The sequence below is a fragment of the Phoxinus phoxinus genome (genome assembly GCF_949152265.1).
Source record: "Phoxinus phoxinus genome assembly, chromosome: 1".
Taxonomy (NCBI): Eukaryota; Metazoa; Chordata; class Actinopteri; order Cypriniformes; family Leuciscidae; genus Phoxinus; species Phoxinus phoxinus.
Genome location: NC_136876.1, coordinates 3,829,683 through 3,844,935, shown reverse-complemented (window position 1 = coordinate 3,844,935; position 15,253 = coordinate 3,829,683). Strand labels below are relative to the sequence as shown.

The 15,253-nt window shown below is 39.8% G+C and overlaps 1 protein-coding gene across 5 annotated transcripts in view; it reads left to right on the top strand.

Annotated features, from left to right (window-relative positions):
* Positions 1 to 15,253, top strand: part of LOC306996502 (uncharacterized protein) — a 79,693-nt gene that overhangs the window by 31,062 nt on the left and 33,378 nt on the right. For 2 of the 5 annotated variants that reach the window (XM_079609051.1, XM_079609049.1), the window contains one exon: positions 7,966 to 8,096. The exons of 1 other annotated variant lie outside the window; for it this stretch is intronic. Coding sequence is in view for 1 of the 4 variants with exons in the window: in XM_079609052.1 (XP_079465178.1) it covers positions 8,218 to 8,251 (34 nt within the window). In the remaining 3 variants the exon portion in view is untranslated. Of the gene's footprint in view, positions 1 to 7,085; positions 7,157 to 7,416; positions 7,473 to 7,965; positions 8,252 to 15,253 lie in introns of those variants that run through there. 2 more of the 5 variants (XM_079609052.1, XM_079609050.1) reach the window with 2 other exon arrangements.

The window sequence follows — 15,253 nt, the reverse complement described above, 5'->3', positions numbered from 1 at the left end:
CAGAGATTTATTTTAAAAAGGACGTGGTGCATCCCTGAGAACAATAACTTTGGATCTGAAATAAATTGTTTCAGAAATATAGCTTTTGGGAAAAGAAGTGGTCCCTGGTGCGGGGTAAGTTGTGCCTTTGGGGGAATACGTTGGGGTAAATTTTGCCAGTGATTTCTGAAGTAAAACATAACATTTTAATGTTATGAACTGTAATGCTATATAAAAGCAAGACAAATTCAATACAAAATTACTCATTTAAGGTTTATTTAGATATTGTCACCCAATTAAACTGTTAGAATACCATAGCATGTGTTTTTCCAATATGTAAATTGCATAGGGATTTTGTATTGAACGTAACTGGGTCATTCTCTAATTTAGGGTACATTTCATGTCAGCAAAAAAGCACAAGAGCACTGTCCTTTCTCAGTGGAACATTAAGTGTCTCAATATAGTATATTAATTCAGTGTTACATATCTGTTATCTGCAGAGCTTAAACATTAACTGTTTTTTTTTTTTTTTATTAAAAACATGTTTTTACTTCAGAGTTTGTCAACTATGTTACAGACAAACAGGGTGTTATAAAAACCATTCAATTCAGTCTTGCACTTGAAATTAAATGCAATTTAGAAGGCTCTTGAGTCTATTTCTGCCACACATACAATTGTTATTTTAAATTATTTTCATAATCAACCTTTTTTTAAAGATGAACATGCAATGCATTTATAATTGTCCTTATGGACAAGGATGTTTTTCATCATAAATCTCCATTAAAGTTATTTTTGATAATTAAAAAAGATGTTATAGTAAACTCCAACCTATGCAAATAAGTAGAATGCTATAAAATGTCAGAATCATCAGTATTGGCTATTTTAACTTTAAAAATCTAAGTGTAACCTAGGTGACAATGAAAATCACACGGTTGACATTAGTAACCTAGTTGACTGGACATATTGTTAACCATGGACAACATTTTATTCATGAGACAGAATTTAATTAGCAAAGTTGCTTTCAAAGTTGCTTTGCTCTTTTATTTTAAATGTAGAATTATTGAACAGTACAGAAATGAACTTAGTGAACTGAACTTCTCAATTATGCATTCAGAATGCAGTGACAAAAATACAAACAGCTACATATAATTTCATGGAGAACATCCAAGTCAACACTAACTAGTCAATATTTGACAGAACAGGGATTGCGCAGTAATTATATAATCCCAAATAAATCCTTTTTAAGTTATTTTATGCATTCAGAATGCACTGATAAAAGGCAACACATACTCTTAGTAATTAATTTATCAGCTCAATTCAAGTAATTTAACAATTCCCCCCAAAAAAACTCTAAAAACTCTTCAACAGAACAGTAGGCTGATGCAACAGAGCCTTTAAAAAACAATGCTATTCAAACTTATTTTTTTGCATTCAGCATGCAAAGGTGAAACACTGCACACAAAACATATAATTTCAGAGAGAATGCCTCTAAATGAACACCAAGTTAGATCTTTGACAAATTTGACCAGATATCTTGATCAATTTCAACATGGCGGGAATTTACTGGCTTTGGAGGAGGAATAATTCGCAAAACATCTTCAAACAAGTACCAGAGCACATCATCTATCAGGGACCAGAAAAAGCGGTTCTCTGCCCGTCCAACTTTACTCATGCACTTCACCTGCACATGAGTCTCTGTGATTTCCTGAATGGTGCCAGGGTAAATCGTCTCCTCATAGGTCACAACACACCACTGTCCAATCAATTGAGGACTCCACAGAATTTCATTGTCCTTGTTTGAGTGTACTAGAGGCAGTGCAGGGCTTGATGGCTGAACCTCAAAGCTGAAGGCATGTGTGTCTTCACACTGGCACTCAAACATTTGCCTGGTGGTACAAGGGCAACTTACATCTCGATAGAGAAGCTTTCCCAAGGACCCTGTGACCACCTGATGTATTCTCATGGTTGAAGGCACTGCTGGCAGAGAACTTGGCATCTTCTGGAGGAATTCATTCACAAGATTTTGAGAGATGTAGAACACTCGTACAGTACCACTATCAACCAAAGCACTGTACAAGTCCTCTGCTGATCCGATATCATGCCCCTGGCTTACAAGCCTGTCAGCCGTCCGTTTCAGGAGGCCTCCCACTCCATCGGGAGCACCTTTCCCATGGCTCGCTTCAAAAAAATTCCATGTTCCCCTTTTGAAGCCACGGTTCACCAGCTCTGTGGTCAAGAGGTAGAAATTTCCCTTCTGCCTATATTGTGTTGTAGGGCCATCACTAAAGAAATGTACCACCTCAATAGAAGGATGTGAGGCCTTAACTTCATCGAGAATGGGGGACAGATGTGCCCATATGGCAGGAGGGCCCTTCTCTTTTGATGAAGAAATGGTGCCAAAGCACATGTGCTCTGTTGTCCCCCCAACATAAAGAACTCCTGTGTGGAGGGTAGCTTGTTTCTGGTTGAAGTGCATTGCTTGTATTTCAGATGAAAGCTTACATGAATAGTTTTCAGAAAAATCCACGTGAATCAAGCATTCGTTGTCGGACATATTTAGCCTCAATTCACGGTAATGTGAAAATTGACTTTTGATGTTAAATATGTGTCGTTTCAAATGGGTCAATTGATCTTGAAACATCTTCAGCATGTCTCCTAACTCTATTTCCTTTTTCTTCTTTGCTGTTATTCTCATAGGGACCATTTCTTTGACACCATCATTGTTCTTCTTTTCTCTAATCACTGTTTCAGTCAACCACTGAGTGATCTCGACACGTTTCTGCTGGTCACCTTCTGCTAGTATAGCAAACTCCTGCCCTTTGCAATCAGGACACACATTGTACATGCAGTCCTTTGATTTTGTATTGCAGCTTATGGATGTCATCATATCCTCCATGTCCACACCCTTAATTAATTTAAGCGTGTGAAGCTTTTCGGCAAGAAATGAAAAATTCTCATGGACCTTGCAAAGACAGGTTTCTCTGTCTGCGATTGTTGGATGAACTACCCAGAATGGACGCAGACGGCAAAACAAGGAGTAGGAAAGGCTGGAGTGAGGATGGTCAATGAGAAATTTCCTGTGGAGGTTTCTCAAGGTGTCATTTAAAAACCTCTTCTGTTTTTTCTTCTTCCCTCTCGTGATTGTTTGAGCTTTGCCTGCCGTCAAACGGCTGTTTTCATCCCTTGTCAAAAATTCGTGAACATTTTCTTGCATTCTATAGCACAGGCTTCTGTACTTAATTTTCCCTTCAGCATCAGCTAGAGTCTTCTTTTTTCTGGACAGGTGTAGTGTTTTAGTTATTTCATGCTGTAAGCCATACTTTTTCAGGATTCTTCCTGTTACAAGCCCTGACATTATCCGCCTATGTGCCCTTTTCTTGTTGGTGAAAAAGGCATTTTTCATGTTGGCCATGAGTGCATTGTGCACAAGCAGTGACCTGCGCACCTCAGAGGAAACAGAGGCATGTTGAAGTTGTCGCCTAGTCTTGGATCCTGGGGATTCTGACACATTCTCTTTTGAAGTGCTATTGTATCTTTTTAGTTTCTTGCGAAATTGATCTGATTTTCTTTTTTGCTTTTCAAGCAAGTCTCTCAGTTTCTGTATTTCTCTATGTAATTTTGAGTTTCCTCTTTTGGCCTTTATTCTTCCAGACTTCTTCTGTCTGAAATAAACAACCAGTATATTGTATATTAATGTACAGACAAAACATGTGGGTAACTGGGAACATTAAATGCATAAACCTGTTTCTGTCTAGCCTCTTGAACTCTACCTGCTGCTCTGAGGTGGATGGTTGTCTGGACTATCCGGTGGTGTAATTACGTTCTCAAGCCTGCTCTTTCTCTCTCTGCTATTCTGTTTTGCTTTCTTCCAGTAGGCCCTCTTTCTTCATTTCTCTCTCTCACTCATATCTGCCACTGTCTTCACCTTTCCTTGTGACCTGAGCCTGTGCCATGCCTCTCTCTGCTTCTCCAAACATGCTGCCCTTCTTTCAGGATCTGCATCACGACGAGCCCTGTTACCCCTTTTCCACCAAGGCAGAGCTGGTGCTGGTTCGGAGCCAGAGCCTAGTTTCAAATCGGTTCTTTGTTTTTCCACCGCCAAAGCACCAGCTCCGAACCAGTAAAAGTGGTTCTTAAGTAGCACCAAATCATTGCAGGGTCTAGAACGGAGCCAAGTAAGAACCGCTTGCGTCAGGGGCTGGGGGCGGGGTTACCGTGACCAACACGTCGAATAGAAACTTGTGACCGCCATTTTTAAATAGCAGCTAGTCGAGCTAATAGCAGCTCGATTATAATATACGTCTATGTAAGTTACGGCGCGCTGCACGGACGCGTTGGATTCCGATGTATTTTTGCAATCCCATGAGCATCCATAGTATTGCAACGTCCGTTATTGTCGATGGCTTGTTCGAGATGCATCGGAGCGGCGAGGACCGATCGGAGCTGCGGTAGTGTTTGGAGAGCATATAGGACTCCTTGTGCTTTTAAATCGCTATCGCAGTGCTTTGATGTCATCTGCAAGAAGCCGATGCATCTCGAACAAGCCTGGCGTGTGTTTGTGTTTGGCGCTACCGCACTAGCGGTTGCTGGGCAACATGAGACGTATACAGTGACGTAAGATCTGGCTCTGTTGTGGCTCTCTAGCCGGTGGAAAGGCAAACCGGTTCTTAGTAAGCTCGTCAGTCGAACCAACTCTGAACCAGCTCTGGCTCTGAACCAGCACCCGGTTCTTGTTGGTGGAAAAGGGGTATCTATCTCCGCTGTCTCTCAGCTGAGGAGACCTATTTAAATGTATAATTTTTCAAAGTAAAATAATATATCTACATACATAATATATATACACACATGTTCAGTCCATATAAATAACATAGAAACAATTAATGATCATGATATGCCGTAGAGCACTGATGTAACTTAGTTGAAAGATAGTTGACTGTAACTTAGTTGACCATAACTTAGTTGACAATTTCCATATTTCTTCCACATAACAGAAATGGTGGACCTAGCCTAGCTAACCACATGTCATTTTTTTGAGCAGGTTAATGTAAGAATTCCACACAACATTTCATTATAATAAATAAAACTTTGTAGCCATGACAATGTACATAACATAGTTGATGGTTAATAATACGGCCATTCACAATATGCTTTTCTACATCAAATATTGAAAAAACTGAGAGGAGACTCACCATGGTGTGTTTGAAATGGCCTCCACAGAGGAAAATGACATCACATGGTGCTGGTCACATGGTCTTGGGACAAACCATTTTTGAGTTGCTGGGGGAGGTTTTGTTTGTAACATAGTTGACCAACATTTTGTGGACACAAATAAATTAATATATTTTAATATTTAAATAAATAACTTATATTTTAAACTATTATTTTCCTTTAATATTAAGACTTTTGTAAAAGATTGCAAAAATAATTGATTTATTTTAATTATTTTAATGGATGTTTTTGGACCCTCAACTTTCTCATATTGAAATCAGACATGGACAAAACTGTATATTTAGGGCCATAATGACACATTTTAAGCAAAATGAAGAATATATTGCACATATTGTCTGTGTGATGTTATTTCATAAAGCAAGTTTACACATAAAATGCAATTTGTTTGAAAAAATTTGATTGTATAAGTATATTTAACATCATTGGACATGCAGTGTACCCTAAATTATAGAATCACCCAATCTGGATCACAGTGTCACAGAGACAAGAGGGCGGGCTCATTTTACTCAGACGACCAATCAGTCTCTCAGGATCATTGTGAAGCTATCAAGCCACGCCCTAGCAACCATTTAGAGCACCATAGCAACACAATATATGATATTTGTGAATCATTTCAGGCAAAAAGACTTTGGCAATAGATGCCTATTGACATACATAGAACGCTGTCTGTCAATTATGTAACATATAAGAATAAAGTGACTAGGCTAATTTCTAAACATCCTATTGTGACTTAAGCCACTTAAAAACTTAATAAAACTTCTCTTTAATAACATAGTGCAAACTCAAAACTGAAATCAGTGTTAGCTAAATTAAACAAATGGCAGGTAGGCCTAAACACTGATGAGGCATGCCCATCTCCAGATTATCCCCTGTGAGTATAGGTGGTCTGGATCTGGCACAACTTAACCCAGGCCCTTTGGCACAAATCACCCCAGACCCACATGTTTGAAAAACTAGCATGATCCAGCAGTTAAGAGCTAACTTCATGCTAACTGTATAGACTCATTGTATAGCCTGCTAAAGCACTAAAACATGTGAAATGTTTTCAAACGTGTCTATACTTGTTCAGACATTACAATCCAAAAACCTTAATCATAGAAATTTTACTTTGAAAGGAAAAAAACAGTTTTTTGAGCTAAAATGTGCTTACCTCTCTCTTCTTTGGAGGATGAGTAAAATTGATTACTTTTCAAAATTATGTGGTCACATGACCAATTTCTTCTATCCACTCTCCCCTAGTGGTTTATAAAGATGAGTGTCATCATTAGTGATTGTTTTTGTGTTTATGTTTTATCCATGTCATAGTGTGAGAAATAACAGTATTGTCTTTCAATGGAGCAGTTTAATAGTCTTTAGTCATCTATCTGACTCAAATAATGTGTTTCTAACAGCAAACACTCAGAATAAAGTGAGATGATCTGCTTATGATCCTGAATGGCTTGTTGAATGAGTGTTGATAGTCTGAGGCTCATCAATATTAACAGATCTGCTGAAAACACTCTTTATTTCATGACAATAGTTCCTGTTTTTCTTACCATTATTTATATTTGGAAGAATTTAAATTATTTATATTATTTTCTATATTTCTAGATACCTGGATTTTAACGAAGAAGCAAAATAATGTTAGGATTAGCAATAATAAAAAAATAAATACAAAATTAATGAATTGGCATCAGTTACTGTACGATGAATAGATAGACAGACATAAATGCTTATGTAACAGGTTAAAGAATGACAAATATTTTTGCAACCTTCCATTTTCTATCTTGTGGGTATGTGAGTTTATTTCACCATAATCTTGTATTGTGAGTCACTTCATGGTAGCTCACAGGTATTGGGAGAGTTGTTTGTCGTGTAAGTGCGCCCTCTATCGGATAGAGGCTGGCGGTGGTCATATACTGACTTAAAGCGTTCGTTTCTCAGTCTGCATTCTACTGGACTGAGAGAGGTACGTGTTCACATCAGTGCAATGTAAGCTTGAAATATACCGGCTGTAACTTTAGCTTTAGTGCACATGGTAACTTGTACGTGTATTTTATGATGAGTGCACATATTTAGTTGAGATGTGTCGAGAACTGCTGTTTTGAGTGCTTAAGGAATTGCTAACATAGCTAGCCTCGTGGTTTGTTTTGCTGTAAGTTAGCGCTCGCCATTCTGTCGTCTTGTGATGAAGCCCACATGTTTCAGTTTTCCTTTTTCTTATGTTAGGCTGATTCTGAGTGGAGATACAATCCTGAACTTTTACTCTCTTTGAAATTGTACAGGTATGTACTTCCAATACCAGGTTTAGAATATAATGTGTTTATTTAAGTTTTCTTGTATTTATTGATGTTCAATGGCACTGAACAGCCCAGATGTAAAGCATACACATTTTGCTTCATGCATGTTACTGTGTTAACTAGTGAAAGGAAGATGGTTTATTTCATGTTGCATAATGTTAATGTAAAACATTAACGTTATTACCCATAGTTAATAACAGAAATAACACGCAATATGACACACATGATATACTCAAGCCTAATGCGATATGTTCATTTTTCATGGTAATGTTTCAGATTTTTGAATGCGATTAAATATTGAGTCTGCATTCTTCTTGACTGAGAGAGACTGATTCCGATTGAAGCTCGTCAGTGTCCTGTCATCAGTGCACCAGAACACAACGCAGTAGTCGGCGAAGTGCAGACCGCGCCAGCTACACTTAGAAGTGTCGTTTATTATAAAAACAAACTCAGTAATTTATACTTTTGATTTTGGCAGATCAGCTCCTCAAACTCTGCAATCACATCATCAGTGAAGCTCGTCCCACTGCAATCACATCAGTGAAGCTCCTCCCACTGCAATCACATCATCAGTGAAGCTCCTCCCACAGTAATTCTCCAATAAATCCTGTAAATCCCCATCAGCTACAAGTGGAGACGAGCATGAAAGCATCAGGAAGAGCTGAAATCTGCAGAGACTGAGTTTATTAAAGAGGACAGTGAGAACACGAGTGATCCAGAACCCTGCAGAATGAAACACACTGAAGATCCTGAAGAACAAAGAGGTTGGTGTTTATTCTTCATTCATTCATGATGCTGGAGAACATTCATGTTAGAAACATTCAAGCACTTCATCACATTTAGATAAACAGTCCAACTATGAAATGGTACAGAATGTTCTGGGTTTTATTCAGCAAATGTTCAGTAAAAGGAGATTTGAGACATTTTTATATTTATGATCAATGTTAGATCAAGCTAAATACTATTTTACATTTACATTTATTTTATATCTGGTTCCCAATTTGCAACAACGTTACCAGAATTTTAGTAATTTTCAACATAGACAGACAACAGGTGGCGCTGTTCATGGCGACACGCAGCAGCAGTTTGGGAAGCGTGCAGTACAGTGACGTTTTTGTGCTTGTTTTTTATTTTATTTGTTTAAAAACAATAACTTCTTTTAATATGACGGGCTTGTTCCTTTTTTGTTTTTTTGCCACTTTTTGAGTGTTTTATGCGATCTCCGTGTACCTCAGCAGTATAGCCGTGAGTTTCTTCTACTACTACGGAGCTTTGGAGAGGGCACTGTGGATCCTCTGGCGGCGTTTCCAGCAGAGGTTATCCAGTCAGACTTTACTGTGGCAAACCGAGAGTGTGTATCCAAGCCAATGTTGTTTTCGTCAACGATGACGATAACGCAATTATTTCGTTGACGCACCTTTTTTTTATGACGATAACGTTACGATGACTAGCTAAAAATGGCTCTAAGGTGACTAAAACATGACGAGACGTTTTCGAGTTTTCGTTGACGAGACGAGATGGAACGAAAATGATTATAAGTCTGACGTTCACAATGCATGTAATTTCTGCCTATAAATATGATAATTTTGCGTGAAATCGGTCTGTTTTGAGCTAAAAAAAGTATCAGCAATGTCACATTCTAATCGTTGTTTTGGGTACGCCCACCACCCGGCTGCCGCTCACCAGATTCCACACAACAACAACCAGTGTTACCAGACGTACAATATTTATTGTATTTGTACGATAATTTTGACCTCTGTACGATCAATAATGAAAAAAATACCATAGTGTACGCTAATTTCAGAATTGCTCGCAAATTAGTTAAAATCTCCCGGAATCTAGATCGAGCGAGCAAGAGCGCGCATGTGTAGCGCGCGCACAGCAGAGAAAGGGAGCGAGAGACCTTGCGTGTGTGTGCTAGTGTGCCTCACGAAGCGCATGTAAGCACCCAACCAATCGAATTATTCAGAAAGTCTAGTTTATTATGCAAAGGTTTGAAGGTTAACTGTTGTTTTATGAATTGCAACACTTGTTGCAACCTGTCAAACCTAAGCCCATTTCCAATACTTTTTAACCTAAATTAATTTGTTAAAGACTACTTTTTTTTTTTTTTACTAAAATTGACTAAAACCTTATTGCGTTTTCGTCGACTAAAACTTGACTAAAACTATCAAGTTTATAAGTGACTAAAATGTGACTAAAACTAAAAAGCATTTTCGTCAAAAAGACTAAGACTAAAACTAAAAGGGCTGCCAAAAACAACACTGATCCAAGCCGAAAGGGGTGAGGAAGAGGGGGGGTCACGGTGGCGTACGTCAGAGATTGAAGAGTCAAGGCCATCGTCGTATTCCTCTCCCTACAGTTATGTTAGCTAACGTTCAATCACTCCGAAATAAACTGGATGAGCTTCGGGCAAATGTAAAATTCCTTAAGGAGTATAGAGGAGCATGTCTTCTCGCTTTCACGGAAACATGGCTCAAGATACAAGACTCTTATTCCGACTTGGAAATTGATGGATTTGGGGAACCCTATCGTTTGGACAGAGATCCAACTGTGACGGGTAAATCACTTGGTGGAGGATTATGTCTTTATGTTAACAAAAGTTGGTGTAATATAGTGGTAGTTAGTAGGGCTGAACGATATTCGGTTTTAACATCGAACATCGCGATGTGCGAGTGAGCGATAGTCACATCCCCGGAACATGCGATGTGAAGGGTAGTAGCACAGTAGCACCAGCGGGAGATATTACATGCGCTTTATGAGGCACGCGCGCGGTCTCTTGCTCTCGCTCTCCCTCTCTGCCGTGCACGCACTACGCGGTTTGGAGCACAGTCTCTGTCTCGCGGGCGCGCTCGCTCTAGATTCCGGAGATTTTAACTAATTCGCGGGCATCAGTGAGCCGCTATCAATATGCGGGAGACTCCCGTAACTTCCGCGAGACTTGGGATGTCTGTATTTTTATACTGAAATAATATCGGCATTATAATTATTGGTTTTCATTAGGCTATTTTTTTGGTGCTCCCTCAGCTCTTGATGCGCGTGGTGGGAGCGGCGACGCTGACAGGCGGTAAAGCTGCTGTTTAAATGTGTTCAGCTTTTCTGTTTACAGAAACATGTTTTCTAATCTGTTTAGAAGATTTAATACAAGATATATTAAAGTTTTATATCATTTTGTTTATTTCATATGATTATGATGACCAACACCAAGACTGTTTTACTTCTTTTGTGTTTACAGAAATGTTCTAATTTTGGAATAAAATAAGTGACCTTTTTGTCACATGTAATGAAGCTTGCTTATTAGTGAAATTATTAATATCATGGAATGGTAATTATTGACTTTAGCCTGGAGTTATGGCTCTCAATATTGCAATATATATTGTTGGGGAAAAAAATATCGCAATGTCATTTTTTTCCAATATCGTGCAGCCCTAGTAGGTAGGGAGACATTATACACCTGACATTGAACTTTTATCTGTTTCCCTACGACCCTATTACTTACCTAGGGAGTCCCGCAGATATTTGTTACGCTCGTGTATATTCACCCGAGAGCTAATGCTGATACAGCGACCCGAACTATCGTTAAAACTGTGCAAAGGCTTCAAGGGATCTTTGCCGGATGCACCGAATTTTATTATGGGTGATTTTTTTAACCATTGTAAAAGTCCCTGTGTGGTTTTTATCAGTATGTAACCTGTTTTACACGTTATATGAAATGTTTGGATCATTGTTACGGATCTGTAAAGGGAGCATATAAATCACTTTGTAGAGCTCCCTTAGGTACATCGGATCATAATGTTGTGTACTTAGTTCCATTATCGGTCCTGAAGAAAACTAAGCCGGAACGTCTTTGTTCGGCGGAATCTGTAAATTGTATCCGGGACTGTTTTAGTTGCAGGTTGGGATGTGTTTACTGATGCTTGTGCTGATTTGAATGAACTTACAGAGACTGTGTCAGCTTATATTACTTTTGTGAGAATCTTGTTATTCCTAGGAAAGAAATTGACCACATTTACCAAAATAATAAACTATGGGTCACTAAATCAGTAAAAAATTCAATTATTCAGAGAAATATTTGTTTTAATCAAGGTGATGTGACTCAGTATAAGGTATTACAAAAACAAGTTAAAATATAGCTGCAAGCAGCGATTACGGGCCCAAGCCGGTGGCACCGCCACCCTGGTGCCTTTATGGCGCTTTTCCACTGCATGGTACGGTACGGTTCGGTACGGCACGGCACGCTTTGCCGCTTTTCCACTGCATGGTACGGTACGGCTCGGTTCGGTACGGCTCACTTATGGCGCATTTCCACTGCATGGTACGGTACGGCACGGCTCGCTTCGGCTCGCTTTAAATGGTACCACCTCTGTTGAGGTTCCAAGCGTACCGTACCGATACTAAATGTGCAGTGAAATCACTGCAGATCACTGATTGGTCAGACAGAATCGTCACTTCAGCGTCATTGTATTTGCGACACGAGACACTAAACCCGCTAGATTTAAATAGCCAGATAACAGCCAACGCGGTAGCACCTGTTTTTAGAGTATTTACTTGACAAAAAAAGTAAAAAAAAAATCAAACAAGAAATGGCTGAATCGTGGTCAGTGGACGAGGTGCAGACGTTCCTCTCGTTGGTGGCCGAGGAGCGGAAGTAGCACAGCTCTTAGCCGCACACGGCTACCACCGGACCTACAATAACGATCAGTCCCACCCACTTTGAAGCGGTACTAACTGCAGTGGAAAAGCAACCGAGCTAAAGCGAACCGAACCGTGCCGTACCGAGTCGACTCGTACCATGCAGTGGAAAAGCGAAGCGAGCCGAACCGTTCCGCGCCGTGTTGAACCGTACCGAGCCGTACCATGCAGTGGAAAAGCGCCATTAGTTACACTAAAGGCACCGGGGTGGCGGTGCCCCCGGCTTAGGCCCTCCATCAGCTATATTTATTTATTTATATATATATAATATATAAAAAGCCGCCACCCCGTTGCCTTTCGGGTTCCTGTGCTCGACGGGCAATAACGTAACCCCGCTTTGACTGTCGAGAGGGCAATATAGCCCTATGTATCACTCGATTTTATTTAACTAAATGTTTTTTTAACAAAATATGTTATTTATCTGATTCATCCAACCCTATACTGCACTCTTTTACTAATACTATATTATATTTCATCGTTTTCATGTCTTGCCCTCAAACATATCTGTTTAATCTGCTTATTTTTAAGTTACACATAATACATTGATTGAAAAAGAAACTCAAACTTTTTGTTAATGGTAATATTATTTGATACAGAAATAAATAAGTGAGACTGTGGGAGTGAGGGGAGGGTAATGACAGCCAAAGGGAGACAGAGACAGATACATTTTGAAACTAAAAAAATGACATCCTAACTTTGATAATGTTTAAATATACATAAAAATGCAGCATATAATTAATTGAAATGAGTGTACTTTAAAACGCTTGTTTAAAATAAAAAACACATTTATACATAGTATAAAACACTAGATGGCACAATTGTTCATAGTCTTTCTGCTCCCCTCCCCACACACACAGACAGGGGGGCTGTCTGTGTGTGTGCCCTCCCTCCCCTCCCCACACAGACACACACAGGGGGGGGCTGTCTATGTGTGTGTGTGTGCCCTCCCTCCCCTCCCCACACAGACACACACACACACACACACATAATGGCAGGGGGAACTCTGTCAGAGAGAGGCAGAGAGAGACACAACCACATTCAAACCAAAATATCTGACTTCCTGTTGGTCGAAGCTAATGACTGTAAATTAGAAAGTTGTCCGGCTCGATGTGCACAATATACATACCAAGTTTTGTGACTTTAGGTAACTAACCCCCCCACTTTTGTCAAAAGTAACACACTTCCTGCTGCCAGTTGGTGGCGCTATAACTTTGACTCACATTAGTTACATCCATGTGATCGGCCTCTTACAGCGAACACACTGCTGAAGTTGCATCAAGATCAATTAATGTATGAAGACGTTATAACACATCGTGTTTCTCTTTTCTCGCCATAATTTCGTTTCCTCGCCACGGCCAAACCGTTCGAGATATCAAAAATCCGTGCGCAATTTAGAATCCTCAATGTCTTGACTTCATGCTGACCGAGTTTGGTTGCGATTGGATGAATTTTCTAGAAAGAGTGTTTCAAATTCCAGGGGCATGCGTTTTCATACCACCCACAATAGCCGACTTCCTGTTGGACTGGCGTAAAACTTAGAGCACGAAAGTTGTTCGGCCCGATGATATCTATATGTGTACCGAGTTTCATATTATTACATGCAAGTGTGTTTGATATACGGACAAGTGTTCGAATCCCATTCCAGGGGGCGCTGTCGAGCCCCCCTGCCACGCCCGGGTACCAGCTTCAGTCCTGCTCTAATGGCCGCGGGTTCTGACCCGTGTGCAAAGTTTCAAGAGTTTTTGAGCACGTTAAGAGACCCAAAAGTGCCCGAATAGTCGTAAGAAAAATAATAATAAATATAGCTGCAAGCAGCGATTTACGGGCCCAAGCCGGTGGCACCACCGGCTTGGGCCCTCCATCGCTGCTTGCAGCTATATATATATATATATATATATATATATATATATATATATATATATATATATATATATATATAAACCGCCACCCCGGTGCCTTTAGGGTTCCTGTGCATGACGGGCAATAACGTAACTCCGCTTTGACTGTCGAGAAGAAGTCTGCTTTAGAGCTTGCATCAGTGTGGGTTCTGCAAAAGTGCGCATCGAGGGCACATATCAACCACAAAGTATGCGTGAGCACCCTTCTGAAACCTAAAATGAAATATAGCTGCAAGCAGCGATTACGGGCCCAAGCCGGTGGCACCGCCACCCTGGTGCCTTTAGTTACACTAAAGGCACCAGGGTGGCGGTGCCCCGGGCTTGGGCCCTCCATCGCTGCTTGCAGCTATATTTATTTATATATATATATATATATATATAAAAAGCCGCCACCCCGTTGCCTTTCGGGTTCCTGTGCGACGGGCAATAACGTAACCCGCTTTGACTGTCGAGAGGGCAATATAGCCCTATGTATCACTCGGTTTTATTTAACCAAATGTTTTTTTAACAAAATATGTTATTTATCTGATTCATCCAACCCTATACTGCACTCTTTTACTAATACTATATTATATTTAATCGTTTTCATGTCTTGCCCTCAAACATATCTGTTTAATCTGCTTATTTTTAATTTACACATAATACATTGATTGAAAAAGAAACTCAAACTTTTTGTTAATGGTAATATTATTTGATACAGAAATAAATAAGTGAGACTGTGGGAGTGAGGGGAGGGTAATGACAGCCAAAGGGAGACAGAGACAGATAACTTTTGAAACTAAAAAAATGACATCCTAACTTTGATAGTTTAAATATACATAAAAATGCAGCATATAATTAATTGAAATTAGTGTCCTTTAAAACACTTGTTTAAAATAAAAAACACATTTATACATAGTATAAAACACTAGATGGCACAATTGTTCATAGTCTATCTGCTCCCCTCCCCACACACACAGACACACACAGGGGGGGCTGTCTATGTGTGTGTGCCCTCCCTCCCCTCCCCACACAGACACACACACACACACACACACACACACACATAATGGCAGGGGGAACTCTGTCAGAGAGAGGCAGAGAGAGACAAAACCACATTCAAACCAAAATATCTGACTTCCTGTTGGTAGGAGCTAATGACTGTAAATTAGAAAGTTGTCCGGCTCGATGTGCACA